The sequence below is a fragment of the Chiloscyllium punctatum genome, chromosome 39 (genome assembly GCF_047496795.1).
Source record: "Chiloscyllium punctatum isolate Juve2018m chromosome 39, sChiPun1.3, whole genome shotgun sequence".
NCBI lineage: Eukaryota > Metazoa > Chordata > Chondrichthyes > Orectolobiformes > Hemiscylliidae > Chiloscyllium > Chiloscyllium punctatum.
In genome coordinates, this window is record NC_092777.1 from 62,040,811 (window position 1) to 62,063,072 (window position 22,262).

At 42.6% G+C, this 22,262-nt stretch overlaps 1 protein-coding gene across 2 annotated transcripts in view; it reads right to left on the reverse strand.

The window, feature by feature from the left end:
• Positions 1–22,262, reverse strand: part of LOC140464140 (sodium-coupled monocarboxylate transporter 1-like) — a 91,241-nt gene that overhangs the window by 53,491 nt on the left and 15,488 nt on the right. Inside the window, exons 2-4 of one of the 2 annotated variants that reach the window (XM_072558907.1) lie at positions 15,395–15,867; positions 8,165–8,304; positions 3,961–4,026 (exon numbers count right to left, since the gene is read on the reverse strand). In XM_072558907.1, coding sequence (XP_072415008.1) covers positions 3,961–4,026; positions 8,165–8,304; positions 15,395–15,443 — 255 coding nt within the window. In that variant the 5' untranslated portion in view covers positions 15,444–15,867. The remainder of the gene's footprint in view (positions 1–3,960; positions 4,027–8,164; positions 8,305–15,394; positions 15,868–22,262) is intronic. The other variant, XM_072558906.1, reaches the window with a different exon arrangement.

Below are 22,262 nucleotides of genomic sequence, written 5' to 3' on the forward strand. Positions count from 1 at the left end.
GAGTTAGATCCATCGTGGCAGGAATATGTCTGGGTGTCATCTGCATGTGGTTTCCCCTATTTTCCAGCCCCTGACTCCAATTAAGTTCAGCATTTCAATACCTCCTCTTTACTTCCCTATCCCACATTGGTTAGTAAAAATCAAAATCTTCTAAACATACTCAAAGACAGTTTCCACCGTTCCCAGAGATAGAGAAATTAAAAGATTCACCACACTGAATAAAAAAAGTTTCTCCTCATCCTGGTGCTAACTTATATCTCCTTTATTCTTAAATTGTAACCCTTGGTTTAAGACTCCCAAACCAGCAGAAATAATATTCCTCCACCTATCCCATCTGATCATCTTCTGTTTGGCAAATCTCAATCAAGTCACTACTTAATCTTCAAAATCCAGAGAATCATAACCTAAGTATACTTTAACTCCCATAGGCCAGATATAATTTTGCTAAATCTCCACTTGTTCCCTCGATATATCCTTCCTCTCTAAGAGGATGGGAAGTAGTCTAAAAATCGAAGTTAGACTTTCAGGAGTGAAGTTAAGAGAATGTTGTACACACAAAGGTTAGTAGAAGTTTAGGATGCACTTCTGAAGCAAGATCAATTGTAAATTATAAATCAGTCACTGGTAATTTTATTTTGATATGAAGTTATTGAAGGGCATGGACAAAGATCTGTGGAGAAATGAAATCAGCTCATGAATCAGCCAACATTTCGGTGAATGGCAGAAAACGTTTGAGGGGACAATGAACCTGCTGCTTTTCCTGAGTTGTCACTTCCCTATAGTTATATGGGCTTCCAATTCTTTTCAAATTCTATGTGCCACTTTGTCAAATGCGTTCTGCCATCCCCATGCACATCTATTCCATATTCTTGATCACAGATTTCAATCAAGTTAGTTAGGACCAATTTCTCAAGTGCATGCTCCTTGATTAACCCATGCATTTACCAGATGCAAATTTACTTTGTCCCTGGTAATATGAGTTATTGGAAACTATTACTGACATGAGGAGGACTAAGGAGCTACATTGATGACTGCATTGGCGCCACCTCGTGCTCCCGCGAGGAGGTTGAGCAATTCATCAACTTTCCCAACACATTCCACCCTGACCTTAAATTTACCTGGACCATCTCTGACACCTCCCTCCCCTTCCTAGACCTGTCCATCTCCATTAATGATGACCGACTTGACACTGACATTTTTTACAAACCCACTGATTCCCACATCTACCTGGATTACACCTCTTCCCAACCTACCTCTTGCAAAAATGCCATTCCATATTCCCAATTCCTCCGCCTCTGCCGCATCTTCTCCCAGGTGGACCAGTTCCACCACAGAACACACCAGATGGCCTCCTTCTTTAGAGACCGCAATTTCCCTTCCCATGTGGTTAAAGATGCCCTCCAACGCATCTCGTCCACATCCCGCACCTCCGCCCTCAGACCCCACCCCTCCAACCGTAACAAGGACAGAATGCCCCTGGTGCTCACCTTCCACCCTACCAACCTTCGCATAAACCAAATCATCCACCGACATTTCCGCCACCTCCAAAAAGACCCCACCACCAGGGATATATTTCCCTCCCCACCCCTTTCGGACTTCCGCAAAGACCGTTCCCTCCGTGACCACCTGGTCAGGTCAATGCCCCCCTACAACCCACCCTCCCATCCTGGCACCTTCCCCTGCCACCGCAGGAACTGTAAATCCTGCGCCCAACCTCCTCCCTCACCTCTATCCAAGGCCTTAAAGGAGCCTTCCACATCCAAAGTTTTACCTGCACATCCACTAATTTATTGTATCCGTTGCTTCCGACACTGTCTCCTCTACATTGGGGAGACTGGGCGCCTCCTAGCAGAGCGCTTTAGGGAACATCTCCGGGACACCCGCACCAATCAACCAAACTGCCCCGTGGCCCAACTTTTCAACTCCCCTCCCACTCTGCTGAGGACATGGAGGTCCTGGGCCTCCTTCACCGCTGCTCCCTCACCACCAGACACCTGGAGGAAGAACACCTCATCTTCCGCCTCGGAACACTTCAACTCCAGGGCATCAATGTGGACTTCAACAGTTTCCTCATTTCCCCTTCCCCACCTCACCCTAGTTCCATACTTCCAGCTCAGCACTGTCCCCATGACTTGTCTGGACTTGTCCTACCTGCCTATCTCCTTTTCCACCTATCCACTCCACCCTCTCCTCCCTGACCTATCACCTTCATCTCCTCCCCCACTCACCTATTGTACTTTATGCTACTTTCTCCCCACCCCGACCCTCCTCTAGCTTATCTCTCCACGCTTCAGGCTCTCTGCCTTTATTCCTGATGAAGGGCTTTTGCCCGAAACGTCGATTTCGCTGCTCCTTGGATGCTGCCTGAACTGCTGTGCTCTTCCAGCACCACTAATCCAGTATTTGCTTTCCAGCATCTGCAGTCAATGTTTTTACCATGAGGAGGACTAAACTGCAGTTTTGTGATTTATTCTTCTTTTTATATAACATTCAAGTCACTCAATAGATGTGACCACTTCCACCTTTGATAGTACTGTTTTTTCCAGGGAATCGAAGGAAATGAACATTTTTATATTTTTTCATTGGGTGTGATATTGCTGGCTGGGCCATCCCTAATTGTCGTAGAAAAAATGGTGGTCAGCTGCCTCCTTAAACCATTGTGATCCCTGTCATTGAGGTCCACCCAGAGTGCTTTAAAGGAGGGAGGCCCTGGATTTTGACTCAAACTACATTGAAGGAATAGTGATATATATCGAAGTCCAGATGGTATCTGTCTTGGAAGGGAGCTCCTTGGTAGTCTTGTTCTATGTACCTGCTGCTCTTGATCTTCTAGACAGTACAGATCAAGATTTGGGAAGGTGCTGTCTCAGGAATCTTGGCAAATTACAATGTGTATGGGTTGCCTTCCACTTCTGATGGACTTTTAAATTTGGTCCAATGCGTATTTAATCTGGATCTTATCATTCTGAAAGCCAATGTTAAAAAAAGCTGCATCTGCACAAAAGCACACTGCCAAACATTTTCAAATTCTAATGGACGATTGTTTTTCCAGGTAGGAAATTATGATTTTAAATACCCAGCACAATCTCAACCCTCTTTTTCTTATCAATTTCCAATACCCAGAGAACGCCACATATTAAATTTAGCGTGAAGACAAAATAACAGCAGAAAGTAAAGAAGATGTTAATTGTATTAATAATTAACAATCCACCATCATTAATTAAAACTCACTTTAACAAGAAGGTTGCTTGCTAGCATCTAAACACACTACTGTTCAACACAGCAATTTATTTCATGTCTTTACAGGAGGGAGAGTTACCAGGAAGGTCAGCATTTGTTGTTCGTCACTCATTCATTGAGCGCTTTAAAAATCAGGTTGCGATCTCCGTGGAAAAATCATTTATTATTTTGTCTTTGGACCTAATCTGCCATTTTTGAGGGTTAAACTCCCCTCCAAAGAATTGTTTATCACAGCAATATGATCTATGGCCCTTTGGATCAATGCTATTTCTTTGAAAAGATATCCAAATAATCCTAATCTCCTGTAGTTTCTTCATATCCCTCCACCATTCTTCCTTTTCAAGGACATATTCAAGAGCCATTTTAGACTTTGTTCATAAGACTAAACAGAAACCATGTAAACTCATAATTCAAATATTACTTTCCAAAAAAGGCTTCATACAATATCCAACTGAAGTAACCTGCCTTTTGAATGCTTCCCCAGAAATTGTCAGCTGGGGAAATACCGTTGGTAATGATGATGAAAGCAAGTCCACAGTAACCATCCAATGTCTGTGACAGCCTCTCAGTTATCTTAACTTACATACATTTTGGGAGAACTGCAGATACCCTAGCTCCACTGTTTAATATAACATATTAAAAACTATGTTTTAAGATTATCCTTTTACATGACAAGAACAAATAAATGAAAGATAACCTTAAATGCATCTTTGAACTTACCATGTATATCATGAAGGAGAAGACAATTTGATATCTCACCACTTGTCCAAATCTTCTATTAATATACTGTCAGAGGGGAAAGAGAAGATGTAAGAACTTGAATCTGCTGAAGGTTTTTAATTAAATTGATAAAAGACAATAAATTGGTTCTACTTTTGGGAGAACCACTAAATTGAACAATCTATTAGGCTCATTGTTACCAATTGTTTCAGCACAACATGATACTTTAACATTTCTTGAGTTTTATATTCTTAACAAAAGTCCTAACCAGTGCCAATCGTTTGGGACTGCTATTAGATTCATGTGGTACACATCAATGAGTGGGCCGTTTATGATTAAACCGCGTTGTGTCGGGTCAGAATCATATCAGCTCCTTTCTGTACTTCCTGAAGTCATTGTGATCACCACATCAGCCTGCCCTGTTTCACCTTCTTTGCTTCTTCACTTGACTCTCCCAGTTCTCAATCACCCAGCTTTGCTTTCTTCTCTCTTTCTCCTGCTCATTTATTTTCCTTCCTTATTCCAATCTTTTCTCCTTTGCAAAAGACTGTTCTACATTGCTTCACAATATGTACAGAATAGTGCAGGGAGTAAACCACTCCTTTCTCACCCAATATGGTCCTGTAATTTAAAATCACAGGTATCAAGACTACCAGATCAAAACCAACACCATCGACATTCAATATGCAGATGATGTCACAGGGCTTGATGTGCTATTTTAACCTGAGACTTGAACAGGAGAACAATAATGGCTTGCTCTCCATTTGAAATCCGTCAGGATCTGCAGTCAGGACCACAACATGCAGCTTTCCTTTTTTATAGGATTCATGGTGAGCAGGGAAAGGCATTAATGCTTCTCTGACCTTCAGAGAGAAACCGGAGATCAACCTGCACCAGGTTACCACTTTGTCCTTGTGAGTATTCACTGGTCCTGACTATCTAACTAATGTGGAGACTGTTCTTGGAGGTTCCAGTAGTTAGATTACGGGCAGGTAACCAGATCTAGTCATTTTCCCAGCCTTTTAGAATGAGGCAATGGTTCCTAATAAAAGTGTTCACTTACAGCAACCTAACTAATTAAATAAAGCAAATTGTTACATTGATTAAGATTAAGTATAATTTAAATTAATCAAATATTGTGGTGTATCAGGCACCTAGGGTATACAACAAAAGGGCCACCCTATACTATATGAATATACAGAATGAGATTTGTAACAGGTCATTCAGACCTTCGAACCTGCTCCAACCTCTCATTCTCTTCCACAACCATTTCCAGTTCCTGTTCCAGACAGAACACCATCCCTTCAAGAGACAAACTAACTTTGGGTCCAACTAACTTTTCTTGATTTTGCACCAACTGGTTCCACATGTAGCCACTCAACAGGGTGGTTAGCATTGACTGTATGCAAAACTCATTCAAATTAACCAACCCAGCTACATGAAGTTTGCCTGCATTTGAAGCAAAGCATGCTGGTTAAATGTGCATCTATTAACAATGCCTGCTTTCCAGCCTAATTGAATTTTGTGAACAGTGCATTGCAAATACCGTAAGTTACCAAGTGGATCCTCAGTGCGTACACTGTTTAGACTATAGGAGAATTTACCCTGAATTGGTGCATATGCACTGCAAATCAATAATGAGGAAGAATGGTGAAGCGATTGTTGTAGTGATTGTAACGAGGTCAACCAGGTAGACCTGACAGAATGAGTTCCTTGACTGAGGCTGTTAACCAGGTCCAATCAGGGAGCCCTGGCTGACAGAGAGAAAGTCCACCTACATCTGGTTTGGAACAGTTTAATTGGTTCTGATTTGGATGTTGCTTAGCAATCAAAATAAACACCTGGTTAAATGGTCACCCAGATCAAATGGAGGTTGATACCAGTGTGGCTGTATCAGTGATTACATAACCAGTCTTTAACAGAATTCGCCCTGGACTCTAATCTTTAAGTTTATGCAAGACCGCAGCCAGACTGAGAACCTATTCCAGGGAACCATTACTGATTAAGGGTACAACTTTGGTTCCGGTTTCTTATGAGAAGCAGTTGGCTCAGTTCTCACTGATTGTAGTGAAAGGCTGGGGTCCAAGCTTGATGGGGCAAAATTGGTTGAGAAAGATTCACATTAATTGGCTCAACATTTTTCAATTAGCAAACAGCTACCCGAATGAAGTGCTAATTAAATAGTCAGGAAGGTTTAGGGACTATCAAAGGAGCCAATGCCCCCTTGAATGTTGACCAGGAAGCAATTCCATGATTCGGTCAGGCCCGCACAATGCCATTTGCCTTATGGGCAATATAGAGGTAGAAATCAGGAGGCTGGAAAGTGAAGGGGTCTTGCACAAAGATGACATGCGCCACACTAACCTGTAGTTGTGGTTAGATGAGGATTCCCAGAGGTATGTTGCATTTAATACCCTCAGGGGTTTGTACCAACATACGAGATTGCCATTTGCGTATCATCAGCCTGTGCCATTTGTCAGTGGACAATGAAAAACATTTTACAAGATCTACCCCAAGTCACCATTTATCTGGATGACGTGCTAATAACAGGGTAGACCAATAAAGAGCACTTGGAGAACTTGAACATGGTCATTAGAATTTCCCCAAGGTGGGTATACACCTTAGAAAGGACAATGTGTGCTCCAGGCACTCCAAGTGACTTGGATGACAAAGTCGACAACACATATTGGAAGATAAAGTGAGGCTCCTGTGTCTGTTCTGGAGCTTAGGCCTTTCCTTGTGGTGGGAAGGAAACTGCTGGTGTAAGTGTGAGACCAGACCCAAGCAATCTGGCTGACTCTTAACTACTGTCTAGGGATGGGCAATAAATGCTAGCCTGGCCAGCAACGCCCACATCCTGTGAATGAATTTTTTATAAAAAGGGTCATTGACCTGAAACATGAACTTACAGTATTTATCCAACATTTTCGGGATTTATTTGATTTCCTATTTCTCTCGTCACAGATACTGCTAGAGCTGTTGAGTTTCTGCAGCATGCTCAGTGTTAGTTTGAGATTTACAGTATCCACAGTGGTTTCCTTTTATTTGACCGGAGTACAAACCTGGTGATATGTGGGAAGAGACTGCAAGCTGTCTTCTGACTGAAGATTTCATCAACTACCAAGTCAGCTGGTTTTAGGTGGGAGATTTGCAGCATCGCATCTTATTAGGAATGACTTATCAGACTATTTAACAATAACTGGTGAGATGTGTTTGACCAAGATTTTGTGTTAATCTCCCTTGACTGCATGGATATTTGATGCTGTCAATAGAGGCTGCCTTTAGCAGATAAATTAGATGACCCAAGTTATATTTGGGATATATCAGTGATGAATCAATTCTCAGAGATTTTCTGATCCCCTTAAGAAACAAACTGCTCCCACTGCAGGAAAGACGAAAATGTGAAGACAAGAAAAATCCAAATGTCATGATTGGAGAATTTCCATAGTATTGTACCATCAATGTACATCAACATTAGCTTCATTGTGAATATTTCCTTAGACCTAGAGGTGTTTAAAAAAAATTGATCATTTAGGAATTGCGGGCTATGCCAGCATTCATTGTCCATCCCTAATTGCCCAATGGGCAGTTAGGAATCAACCACATTGCTGTGGATCTGGTGTCACATGTAAATCTCTCTATAGGCTGTTAGAGAACCAGATGGGTTTTTATGACAATTGATAGTGGATACATGGTTGCCACTGGATTGATTTTTAAATTAAACTCAAATTACCATCTGCCATGGTAGTATAGCCTCAAAATTAGGGGGAACAGATTTAGGACTGAATGGTGAAGGAACATTTTCACCCAAAGAATTGTGAATTATGGAATTCTTTGCCCAGTGAAATGGTTGACACTACTTTAGTACATGTTTTTAAAGCTAAGGTAGATGTTATTTTGAACAATAAAGGAATTAAGGATTAAGGTGAAAGGGTGGGTAGGTGGACCTGAGGCCACGAAAAGATCAGCCATGATCAGCCATGATCTTATTGAATGGTGGAACAGGCTTGAAGGGCCAGATGGCCCACACCTGCTTCTGGTTCTTATGTTCTGAGAACATTAGCCTGGGGTTTGTGAATAACTACTCTAGGGACATTACCACTACAGTACCTGCTCTTGAAGCCACAGTGGTCAACTATTCTGCTGACAGAAAGTGAGAGCAAAATGGTGAAAAACTGGAAGACATAATTAAAATTAGCTTTACCTCATAAGTACTGATAATGTTTAGTCTGTAGAAGAGTGGAATGTAAACCAAACAAACAGTTATCGTTGTAAATACTCTAGCAATGTTGAGCATCAGAATATTCAACCCCGTGTTGTACACTTCAGCTGGATAGCCTATCACTGTAACCATGAGCAGAAAAAGCAGAAGATTAGTCTCAAACAAAACATTCCAGGATTTAAACATCAATAATACATCAACCTTTAGAAAACTAGAAATCTGAAGGTAAAGATAAACTGTAGTCAAAGCAGTCAATTTCTCCACATAAACCATGAGGGGGAAGACACACGATATATGCTCCTGATCTCCTAGCATGTGCTCAATACTTTGTGGCATTTCCCACTCGGATTGCTGGGTTGTAGAGTTAGCCCTCTTCACAGCTAGTCCACACTATAGAATCCATAAGCAGCCTGGAGATTTTTATTGCAATCTTTATTTCATATCCATGATTGTGATATTATGTGCTGAGCACACTGATGAATAGCTGCCCATTCAACAAGGGGCATAGGTTTATGTGAGGATAGGAACAATTTAATGTTATCCTGCTTGCTTTCACGCCAACCTATAACTTTGGAGGGGGTGGCTATTCTGCCTGAAGCAGATGATGTTAGAGGCTGGTGGGAAACAGTACTGTAGAAGAATGTAAACATTGTGCTGAAGGTCAGGGCCAGGGCACCACGGTTATCTACTGCAGGTCTTAAGGGAAGGAGACTGATGAGAGCCAGGTGCTATGTGGAGAGGCAACAGGCCTTCTGAACAGAAAGACAGCAGGAGCAGTTAGTCACAGAGAGCAAAGCCAGGAATCTTGGCCCAAACACCGGGAGATAATGTTGGAAGAAGTTCAATATTATCAGGCAGTGTCAAAACAGTGAATACATCCTTAAAATGCTTTGATCCAGTAACTGCACTGCCTATGTCTCCCACTGCTCAATACAGCAAACTGAGGTAATTAAGAACCAGTTTGGACTATTAAACTTTGCACAGTCATGAAGGAGAAATTAGATCCAGAATAAGACACAACCCGAGTAAGTATATAGTTCAGGAACTTTGGGGGCAGCATGGGAATTCAGTGCAAAGCTGGAGAGGTGCTTTCTGTTTGCGTCTATGGTCCATAATTTGTAAGGTTTTCTTTTCACAGGATATACTGGAGTCCAGGATCAGAGGCTGAGTGAGAAACATAGAGAGACATCCCAGGAAAACCACAAGTCCATTGGTTGGCAACAGCTGCTAATTTGACTATCTGCGATAGGTTATTTCAGACTGAAGATAAATAGGAGGAACATGAACAGATTACAAATTAAAAGGCCAGTAGTAAATTTTTAAAACAAATTAAGAATAAAGCAGATAAAGTAGAGATGCAGGGCTAGGAGATGTATACTACCTGCGTGATGTGGGAGCTGTTGGGTCCCATTGTGATTCCGAGTGACACATCTGTAGGATGTGTTGGTTGCTTGAGGAAGTCTGACTCATATTTGATGAGCTGGAGTCTCAGTTTTAAACACAGTGACACATACAGGATGAGCAGTTACCAGGTTGCTGTGTTTCAGGAGGCAGTCACACCCCTTAGATTAACTAACTCAGGAAGGTGTGATGACAAATGAGACAGATATCTAGGAGGTAGTGCTGAAGAAGCCTCAGCCTTTGAGTTTGTCTAATGGGTTTGAGGTCTTGCTCCCTGTGCAGATGAGAATGAGGGCTGTAGGGAGAACAATCAAACTGATCATTGTACAAAGAGTGCTTCAGGGTGGGGAGGAGTAAAGAGAAATGACCCAGACCAGATTGTCCACACCACAGGGTTCTGAAGGAGCTGAGCTGTGTAAGCATTGATGGTCATCTTTTAGGAAACACTGGAGTCAGGGAGGATTCCAAAGCACTGGAAAATGGCTAATGTAACACCCCTGTTTATTAAGAAGGGAGACAGGAGGAAGATATGAAATTATAGGCTGGTTAGCGGGTTTTTGGTAAGATTTTACAGTCCATTATTAAGGATAAGATTGAGGAGTATTTGGAAGTGCATGGTGAAATCCCGCTGAGTCAGCATGGCTTCATCAAGGGAAGGTCATGCCCAACAAATTTGTTCGAATTCTTTGAGGAGATAATGAGCAAGTTAGTCAAAGAAGAGTCAGTGGACATGATTTTATTGGATTTCCAGAAGGTCTTTGACAAGGTGCTGCACAGGAATCTGCTAAACAAGATAGGAGCCCATGGTGCTAGGAGCAAGGAACAGGCATGAATTGAGGATTGGCTGACTGGGGGAAAGTGGAGAGTGGGGATAAAGGTGTGTTTTTCAGGATGGCAGCCAGTAACCAGTGGAGTTCTGCAGGGGTCAGTGCTGAGACCACAACTATTCACATTATACATTAACGATCTGAATTAATAAATTAAAGGCAATGCCACTAAGTTTGTAGATGGCAGAAAGATGGTGGAGGGACAGTAGTGTTAAGGAGGCAGTGAGGCTACAGAAGGACTTGGACAGGCTGGAAGTGACAAATGGAATACATTGTGGTAAAGTGTCAGGTTATGTCTTCAGTACTAATATGGACCACAACCTTTAGTTGCTCACTTTCCTTTTCAGAATATCCTGTGCTCTTTCAGAGATATCTCTGATCCTGGCACCTTGGAGGCAGCACACCATCCTGGAGTCTCAGTTGTGTTTACTGAAACAACTATCTGTGCCCTTGATCATGCAATCCCTTGACACTACTGCCCTCACCTGCACTTCAACTCTCCCTGTTGTACAACAAGGTCAATCACGGTGCATTGATCTGGCTACTGCTGTTGTTTTCCCCAGAATATCCATGACAGTATACTTGCTTGAGAGTGGTTTAGCCAAAGGGGACTCCCTTTATTATCAAACATATACTTTATTCAAAAAAATTCTTTATCTACAATCACAGTCTTTGCATATCTAGAGAAACAAACATTGGAATTTGAAATTCCCTGCAGGTGCAAAAACCAAAGCCATTTCTTCCTTATGCAGGACAGTATTTACATACATTCAGGTAACCAGAAGCTCTGATAATGGAACACACCCTTGGTATACTTGGGCAGAAAGACCTTAGGTCATAGTCTTTCCCCACTGCACATTGACAGCAACTGCCCCAAGCTTTAGTGTCCCCCTCAGCATGTCTTTGTAGACCTTGGAAAGTACCAATCTGCAACACTCAGTCGAGGTCAACTCTTTACGCTGGAAGACAGTGAGGTCTGCAGATGCTGGAGATCAGAGTTGGGAGTGTGTTGCTGGAAAAGCGCAGCAGGTCAGGCAGCATCCGAGGAGCAGGAGAATCGACGTTTCGGGCCGGAGCCCTTCATCACGAATGAGGCTGGGAGCCTCTGGGGGTGGAGAGATAAATGGGAGGGGGGTGGGGCTAGGGAGAGGGTAGTTGAGAGTGCAATAGGTGGATGGAAGTGGGGGTAAAGGTGATAGGTCGGAGAGGAAGGTGGAGTGGATAGGTGGGAAGGAAGGTTGACAGATGGAACAGGTCATGAGGGTGGTGCTGAGCTGGAAGGTTGGAACTGGGGTAAGGTGGGGGGAGGAGAAATGAGGAAACTGGTGAAATCCACATTGATGCCATGATTTTACTCGTGCTTCTTGCTCATATATTCAGATCTAACATCAAACACAACTACATTTTTAACAGCATCTTCAAGATATCTTTCAATCGGAACTTTGAACGCTGTATTGAGATATTTTAAGGTTTTGCAACTCAGACAAATATTCAAAATAATCTTGAAATTGCAGGGTCAGATTGTAATTGGATTACTTAAAGCAGTTCAGCAGAAAGTTCACTTTTAAAATGAAAAGACTGTGGCCTTTAAAAGTTTGAAGAGTGATCCATTTTTAAGAAGTCCAAATTGTGACAGTTACATAGACATCATCAACCCCTCAAGAGTATTTAAATCTGTTTAATCCTTTTATGACTCCCACACAAAGACTCCCACCACTTCCTCTGGCAGCCCATTCCATACATGTACCACCCTCTGCGTGAAAAAGGTGCCCCTCAGATCTCTTTTATATCTTTCCCCTCACACTCTAAACCTATGCCCTCTAGTTCTGGACTCCCCCACCCCAGGGAAAAGACCTTGTCTAAATCTGTTTAGTCCATTAATGACTCCCACTCTTGCAACAGCCAAAATACAGCCCTAAGTTCAGATGGCTGTGCTGAGTTTCAGGTTTCATCTTGTGTGAACTCTGTCAATCTTCCACTGCTGACATTAATTGGATATTTCAAAAAGATGGATGGGATTTTTGCATCCTGATCCTATCTACATTTTAGAGATGACCCCATTATCCAAGCTTCTCTCTTCAAGATGCAAGCAGATGTACTGAGAATTTCCATCACTTTTTGGTGTTATTTGTACTGTATTTAAGAGTTTGCTTTCAGATTACTCAGTTCAGGCTGCCAGAAATGTCTGGACATTTTTGTCACTGTAACATTTTGCTGGCCACTCTAGGAGGTGGCTCTGAGCTAGCTGGGCTCTGTACGCCGCGCGTGTAAATAAAGGGTGATATCATGATAGGGTACTAGCCTTGATGGAGTTATTAGAGAAACAATAAATTGAGTCACTGAACATGCAAATAAACAAACAATTTAATATACATCATTGAATCAAAATAATATCTGGGGCTTCATGTAACATTAATTTCATTGACTGAATATACTGGTTAGGAGAGAGTGAGGACGGCAGATGCTGGAGATCAGAGTCGAGAGTGTGGTACTGGAAAAGCACAGCAGGTCAGATAGCATCCGAGGAACAGCAGAATCAACGTTTCAGGCATTTCTGATGAAGGGCTTACATCCAACTGTTGATTCTGCTGCTCCTCAGATGCTCCCTGATCTGCTGTGATTTTCCAGCACCACACCCTTGACTCTAGTTGTAAGGTATCTATGTCATATGGTTGTTTAAAAATTGCGTTTTAAATATTATATTTTGCCAACAATAGGAGTCATCCTTTACACAATAAGATTTTGGAGATAGTGAAGCACACCTTCAAGAAACACAACTTCTGTGATGGCCTTACTATAGTTTATTGTTAATGACACCACGCCCAAACTTAGTGCAAAGAGAGCCAGAAGTATATGTGCACACATAGGAAACTGAACAGCCACCTTTAAAAGGCATGCTACTCTACACCACTATTCGATTCTTGCATCAGAGTGGGCTTGATTTCAGGGTGATCTTGTAGTAAGCACAAAAACTTTGGACTTCTTGGCCAAAGTCCGTGATCACCCTATACACAAGGTATTGGAAGAATTGCTTTTGTCAGCCATAAGCGGTGTCAAATTTCATAGGAATTTGATTGTTACGTGAGAAAGTTCCTGGTAACTACCACATCGTGTGGTTGCGTGTCTAGCTTCATTTGATAGTATCTGCATTAATTTTAATCAAACAAACTGTAAACATCATTGTTTTCAAACTGGTTAATGCAGTACCTGTGAGAAGTGTCACTACCCACTTGGAACAAAGCTGCAAGTACACTGGATCAGGATATTGTTTCTAGTGTAATTTAGGCTCAATATAATGGTTCAAAGGTTTCGTGACAGTACTGCACTCTTTAGTAACCAGATCTAAAAGGAGAATCAAAATGCTGATAAAAGCGGACAGAAAATTCTGGAAAGATATAGCAAGTTGATCACCATTTTAAAAGGGAAAGCTTTAATGATGCTGCTTTGGGTTCTCAGCATTTACTTACAGTGTGGAAACAGGCCCTTCGGCCCAACAAGTCCACACCGACCCTCCAAAGGGCAACCCATACCCCTACATTTACCCCTTCATGTAACACTACAGGCAATTTAGCATGGCCAATTCACCTAACCTGCACATTTTTGGACTGTGGGAGGAAACCAGAGCATCCAAAGGAAACCCACACAGACACGGGGAGAATGTGCAAACTCCACAGAGACAGTTGCCTGAGGCGGGAATTGAACCTGGGTCTCTGACGCTGCAAGGTAGCAGTGCTAACCACTGTACCACTGTACCGCCCATCTTATGGGAATGGAATGAATTGGGAGAGCAGCTGATGCCATGAGCTATCAATCCTGCAATTGCAACCTGATGTCTGTGTGTTTCGTGATGGTGGTAATAGGGGGAAAGAGGTAGAAGCACCGCTTCAGCTTCTCTATCAGGATCTCCCACACAAGTTGGATTCTGGGTCAAAAGAGCCTCAGAAAGTAACATTTATTTTGTTTCTTAATACAACAGGAGTGTTCTGCAGGATCTGTGCTCTCAATCAGCCTTGGGCCCCCATTTGTTTTCTATTTATAAGTACATCCGATATAGGAGCAGAATTAGGCCATTTGGCCCATCAAGTCTGCTCCACCATTTGATCATGGCTGATATGCTCCTCACCCCCATTTTCCTGCCTTCCCCACATATCCCTTCAACCCATTATCAATTAAACTCTGTCTAACTCCCCCTTAAATTTACACGTTCTCCCAGCATCCACTGAACTTTGAGGTAATGAATGCCACAGATTCACAACCCTTTGGGAGGAGTAGTTTCTCCTTGACTCTGTTTTAAATTTGCTACCACTTATGCTAAGATCGTGATCTCTCGTCCTAGAATGCCCCACAAGAGGAAGCATCCATTCCACATCTATTTTATCCACACCTTTTATCATCTTGAATACCTCCATTTGATCTCCCCATATTCTTCGAAATTCCAGGGAGTATAGGCCTAAACTGTTCAAGCTCTCTTCATACAACAAACCCCTCCTCTGAACTGTCTCCAATGCCACTAGATCTTTCCTCAAGTAAGAGGAGCAACACTGTGCACAACACTTCAGATGCAGTCTGACAATGCCTTGTATAGCTGCAACAATACTTCCTGACCTTTATATTCTATTCCTTTAACTATAGAAGCTAACATTGCATTTGCTTTCTTTCTTACCTGCTGTACCTGCATGCTAGTTTTCTGTGACTCATGAATGAGGACATCCCTCTGCACTGGAGCACCTGAAGTCTCTCCCCATTAAGTTAATAGGCCATTCTCATTTTTTTTTAACCCAAATACATGACCTCACTTATCAACATTAAACTCCATCTGCCACATTGTGGCCCACTCTCCTAACCTACCTATATCCATCTGTAAGGTTCTTATTTCCTCATTGCACATTATTGTCCCACTTATTTTTGTGTCATGTTTATTTATGGGACATGGGCATTGCTGGATAGGCCAGCACTTATTGTCATTCTAAATTATTTTAATTACCTTTGAGAAGGTGAAGGTGAAGGTGAGCTCTCTTTTGGAACTCCTGCATTCCATATGGTGTCGATAAACTAACAGTGCTGACAGGAAGGAAACGCCGTGATATAGGCCCAGTGACAGTGAAGGAATAGTGATGTAGTTCCAGGTCAGGAAGGTGTGTGACTTGATGTGGAACCTGCAGTTAATGATGTTCCTGGGTAACAGCTACCCTTGCTCTTCTAGGTGGTAGAAATCATGGTTTCAGAAAGTGCTGTCTGAGAAGAATGTGTGAGTTGCTGCAACGTATTTTGTAGATATCTCAGAGTGGTGGCTTATTGGTCAAGGGAACAAACACTGAAGGTGATGGGTTGGTGCCAGTCAAGTGGGCTGCTTTGTCCTGGATGGTCTCAAGCTCCTGCTGTCTTGTTGGAGTTGCACCTATCCAGACAAGTGCAGAGTATTTCATCATGGTCCTTTGCCCAACACTTCTCTTCATTCTAAACAAAAAAAAGAATTACAGATGCTGGAAATCAGAAAAACAAACAGCAATTGCTGGGAAATCTCAGAACCTCTGGCAGCATCTATGGTGAAAAAGCAAAGCTAACTTTTTCAATCTAATGACCCTTCACTTGCTACAATCGGTTCTGACAAAGGGTCTCTCTCCATAGATGATGCCAGACCTGCTGAGTTTTCCCAGCAATTTCTGTTTTTGCTTCGCTGTATCCATTCATTGACAGATCCTTAGCTCCTATGGTCTCCCTCTTAGAAGAAGGATATTGTAAGATTGGAAGGGTTGAGAAAAGATTTACAAGGATGTTGCCAGGGCTGGAGGATTTGAACTGTAGGAAGAGGCTGAATATGCTGGGGCTGTTTTCCCTGGACTGTCGGAGGCTGAGGGGTGACCTTATAGAGGTTTATAAAATCATGAGGGGCATGGATAGGGTAAATAGACAAGGTCTTTTCCCTGGAGTGGGTAAGTCCAGAACTAGAGGGCATAGGCTAGGGTGAAAGGGGAAAGGTATAAAAGGGACCTAAGGGGCAACTTTTTCATGTAAAGGGTAGTGTGTGTATGGAATGAACTGCCAGAGGAAGTGATGGAGGCTGGTACAAATGCAGCATTTAAAAGGCATCTGGATGTGTATATAACTGTGGAAGGTCAAAAGGGGAGACATACTAGCTAATTTGCTGAAGCCATTCATAGAAATTGGCTGTGAAAGCCATTTCCCCGACCAGAGGAAACACGTTCTTTAAACAACCTGCTAATTGGATTCTCTCACTGACAATGCTGCTGTACCTCCGCACCCACTGATGAGCCCCGCCTACCCACTCCTCCCCAGGGGTCTCTCTCTCTCTCTCTCTCTCTGGGAGCTCCAGCTAAAAGTGGGCGGCACGGTGGCACAGTGGTTAGCACTGCTGCCTCACAGCACCGGATTCCCGCCTCAGGCGACTCTCTGTGTGGAGTTTGCACGTTCTCCCCGTCTGTGCGTGGGTTTCCTCCGGGTGCTCCGGTTTCCTCCCACAATCCAAAGATGTGCAGGTCAGGTGAATTGGTCATGCTAAATTGCCCGTAGTGTCAGGGAAGGGGTAAATGTAGGGGCATGGGTGGGTTGCGCTTCGGCGGGTCGGTGTGGACTTGTTGGGCCGAAGGGCCTGTTTCCACGCTGTAATGTAATGTAATCTAATCTAATACCGCCTCAGACAAGATGTCACCAAACTATTTAATATTGATCGTCTCTAACCACTTGCCACTATGAACAGCTACCCGATCAATTTCAATTGTTCAACTAATCAATGTTCTTAGATCAGTAGTATTATTAGTCTTCTTAATATTGTTAAATTATCCATCGTAGTTAGACCTGTACTGTTCTGTAATAAACAATCAACCAGTCATTTGTAACCCTTTACAAACTGTATACACCTGTAGCTGAGGGAAGGGGTTAGATTCATCAGTGCTGAGCTGCCATTCCAAGCTGAACGGCCATTCCAAGCGGAGCCGTCATTCCAAACTGAGTGGCTATTTTGAGCTGAGCCGGCATTCCGAGCTGAGCAATTATTCCGAGTTGAACGGCCATTCAGAGCTGAGCCGTCATTCCGAGCTGAGCGGCCATTCCAAGATGTGCGGCCATTCCAAGCTGAGCAGCCATTCCGAGCTGAGCGGTTATTCATTGCTGAGCTATCATTCCGAGCTGAGCGGTTATTCATTGCTGAGCGGCCATTCCAAGATGTGCGGCCATTCCGAGCTGAGCTGCCATTCCGAGCTGAGCGATCATTCTGAGCTGAGTGGACATTAATCTCTTCCCACGATATTGTGAAATAAAGAAACATGTCAATTTCAAAAGGTCTGCGTACAAGGTTTATTGGAAACAGGAAATTTCCCTGACAAAGGGTTTAGAGGGATATGAGTCAAGTGTTGACAAATGGGACTAGATTATTTTCGGATGTCTGATCGGCATGAATGGGTTGGAGTGAAGGGTCCGTTTCCATGCTGAACATCTCCATGACTCATTTGAATTTTGCCATTTCCTGTGGCTGTTAAGATCATTGTGGCTCTCAGACTAGTTTTGCTGTGGACTTGTTTCAGATTACAAGGACACCAGCTAGATTTCTCAGTTTGCAGTAAATTGACATATAGGGAGGTTAACAATGCTCCCTCCATCTGGACCCAAAACCTACACTCCATTCCTTTTGAACAGGGCAAATCAGGGCCCAAGATTCTAGGGTTTCATCTGCAGACGAGGTTTCCAGTAAGTCCAAAGTGCATTGATCATTTTTATCACCCTTCAGCATCAGAGCACTTTGTCAAGGATTCTACATTATGGAATAGCTGTGAGAACAGTCAGCTGTGGGTCACTCAACGCCATTCTCAGAGCAACTGATGAGCAACAGGCTGCCTGTCATCACCAGAGACAAAAGAGGGATCTCTCCCACAGAAACTAGAATATTTTTCTAGAATGGCTCAAGAAATAAAGTAAAAGATTTGCTACCAACATTGGGTCTCAGAGCCAAGCTGGCAGTATTTGAACTTCCAGGTTATTATTCTGTACAGACATAAAAAGTCCCAATTTGTCATCAGAGAGAATGTTTACGGAGCTGACCACTTATTCCCTATGGACAGAAGGATCTCCATCCTCTTTTCCACAGACTTCCAGTGCTCCAGTGATTTCCAGGTAACCTGGGCACTGAAAAGAAAATCAGCATCTAACAGCCCTATGGTCGAACCAGAACATGCCATTGTCCTGCCACATACTGGTATCTGTAGCAGCCCATCTCCCTGCCCGAAACATCGATTCTCCTTCTCCTTTGATGCTGCTTGACCTGCTTCGCTTTTCCAGCAACACATTTTTAAGCTATAATCCCAGTGAGTCAGCATTTGTAGATACCTTCCTAGCTGCTGAGTTACATGTGATTCTAGTAACTTGTGAAAGTGAGTTTGAATAAGTAAGTCCCTCTGAATGCTAAGGGTTCATTTGTGAGTGAAGGGAATACTGAGAGAAAGTGAATAGTAAAATAATCTGCATGTCATCATCCAACAGGAGAGAGGTAGGTGGAGGTTACATGAAGATTCTTTGCTTGGAACTGAAATCTGCTGATTTCTCTTGAAGTGATTGAGTAAGGCCTGAGAAATAGTAAATGTTCAAATAACTCTTATACAGGAGCCGTCAGACAGCTGAAGGAATGAACTTAAAATCCAGAATTAAAAAGGTAGATCCCTTGGTAACAGAGCAGAATGGGTTCATGCACAGAGAGCTGAGAACAGCTCATGTACAAAATGTCGAAGATTTCAAGCACACTCATTCAGGATTAATGATATATCAAACAATCAGTTATAGGAAGGAACTGAACTGCTGCAGTAATATTAGCTCAATGCTTCAGAGCAAACCTCATTAAACTTTTCTTCAGTTATGAAAAATAAGCTAGGAAATTTGCCTGACTGTTGACAATTGAATGTAGAAAGAAAAATATGCCATTCTTCCAACCAATATACTCAGTTATAAGCAAGATGCAAAATACCCAGAGAAAACTTAACAGTACTGCAAAACCGCTATTTAAATACAACCATTAACACCACAAAATGTCCTAAGTGCTTTGTAAGGGCATTAGAAACAAAATTTAACAGTGATTGACTGCTCTATTAGCACAAGTGAAAAGCAACTTGATCAGAATCCAAGATGGAGCACGGGAAAATTTTCTGGCCTTAACAGCTGCTCCTTTTTTGAGGTATTTTAGGATCTGGGGATGATTTCCTCGAATTCCAGGAACAGCAATTACCGTTTTATATGCTGTTGCATTGTTTTGGAACTTTGGGAAAAAAAATGTCAAAACAACAGGGAAAAACAGACAAAGGAAGCACATGATGAGGACAGTGCAGGAGAGAGAGAAAAAGACCCTTTGCTGTTTGAATTAATGTATCACTGGACATTGGAGTGTGTCTGGGAAAATGAACAAACAGTGAAATTCACAACTGATCTTGGAGGAACTGTTTGGGTGAAGTTCACAGCTCAGAATCAGATAAGTGTATTGTTTTTAAGTGGGGTCGACAGCAAGTCTGCAGTAGTGAGTAGAGTGGGTTCTTTCTTGATTATATGCTTTTTGAGATATGTCTCTTGATTAAACTTAAAATATAAGCCATAACTTTTAATTTAACCTGGGGCAGTGTTTTGTAGAGGAATAAGACAGTGTTATTTTCTGGGTCTGTAGATTGTGAAGGAGCGAAAATGGCCTTTAGTATAGTGATATGTACTTCTTGTCAGATGTGGGAGTTTAAGGAGAGTTTAAGGGTTACTGCGGATTATATCTGCCATAAATGCTGTTGGTTGCGAATCTTATCAGATCTAATGGATTGGTTGGAGAGACGGTTAGAGGCAATGAGGAATTTGCAACAGCAACAGTATGTAATGGATGGCAGTTATAGGAAGGGGGGAGGGGGAAGTCTCATATACAGTCACATAGATGGGTTAACTCCAGGAAAGGTAAGAGAGGTATGCAGCTAGTGCAGGAGCCTTCTGTGGCTATACCCATTTCAAACAAGTATGCTGTTTTGGAAAATGTAGGGGGTGATGGATTCTCAGGGGAATGTAGCATATATAGCCAAGTTGCTGGTATTGAGACTGGCTCTAATGCAATGAGGGGAATGCCGGGTTCCAAGAGATCAATTGTATTAGGGGACTCTCTAGTCCAAGGTACAGACAGATGTTTCTGTGGCCAGCAGAGAAAAAGCAGAATGGTGTGTTGTTTGTCTGCTGTCAGGATCAAGGATGTCTCAGAGAAGGTGCAGAATGTTCTCACGGGGGAGAGGGGCCAACAGGAGGTCATTGTCCACATTGGAACCAACAATATTGGAAGGGAAAAGGTTGAGACTCTGAAGGGAAATTACAGAGAGTTAGGCAGGAATTTAAAAAGGAGGTCCTCAAGAGTAGTAATATCTGGATTACTCCCAGTGCTATGAGCTAGTGAGGGCAGGAATAGGAGGATACAGCAGGTGAATGCATGGCTGAGGAACTGGTGAATGGGAGAAGGATTCACATTTTTGGACCATTGGAATCTCTTTTAGGATAGAAGTGACCTGTACAAGAAGGAGGGATTTCACCTAAACTGGAAATGGACTAATATACTGGCAGGGAGATTTGCTAAAGCTGCTCAGGATGATTTAAACTAGTAAGGTGGGGGTGGGGTGGTTGGGACCCAGGGAGATAGTGAGGAAAGAGATCAATCTGAGACTGCTACAGATGAGAGCAGAAATGAGTCAAACAGTAAGGGCAGGCAGGGACAAGGTAGGACTAATAAATTCAACTGCATTTATTTCAATGCAAGGGGCCTAACAGGGAAGGCAGATGAACTCAGGGCATGGTTATGAACATGGTACTGGGATATCATAGCAATTACGGAAACATGGCTCAGGGATGGGCAGGACTGGCTAATGTTCCAGGATACAAATGCTACAGGGAGGATAAAAAGGGAGGCAAGAGAGGAGGGGGAGTGGCATTTTTGATAAGGGATAACATTACAGCTGTGCTGAGGGAGGATATTCCCGGAAATACATCCAGGGAAGTTATTTCGGTGGAACTGAGAAATAGGAAAGGGATGATCACCTTATTGGGATTATATTATAGATCCCCTAATAGTCAGAGGGAAATTGAGAAACAAACTTGTAAGGAGATCTCAGCTATCTGTAAGAACAATAGGGTGGTTATGGTAGGGGATTTTAATTTTCCGAACATAGACTGGGACTGCCATAGTGTTAAAGGTTTAGATGGAGAGGAATTTCTTAAGTGTGTACAAGACAATTATTTGATTCAGTATGTGGATGTTCCTACTAGAGAAGGTGCAAAACTTGACCTACTCTTGGGAAATAAGGCAGGGCAGGTGACTGAGGTGTCAGTGGAGGAGAACTTCGGGGCCAGCGACCATACTTCTATTCATTTTAACATAGTGATGGAAAAGGATAGACTAGATCTAAAAGTTGAAGTTCTAAATTGGAGAAAGGCCAATTTTGACAGTATGAGGCAAAAACTTTCAAAAGCTGGTTGGGGGGCAGATGTTCACAGATAAAGGGACGGCTGGAAAATGAGAGCCTTCAGAAATGAGATAACAAGAATCCAGAGAAAGTATATTCCTGTCAGGGTGAAAGGGAAGGCTGGTAGGTATAGGGAATGCTGGATGACTAAAGAAATTGAGGGTTCGGTTAAGAATAAGAAGGAAGCATATGTCAGGTATAGACAGGATAGATCGAGTGAATCCTTAGAAGAATATAAAGGAAGTAGGAGTATACTTAAGAGGGAAATCAGGAGGGCAAAATGGGGACATGAGATAGCTTTGGCAAATAGAATTAAGGAGAATCCAAAGAGTTTTTACAAATACATTAAGGACAAAAGGAATACTAGGGAGATAATAG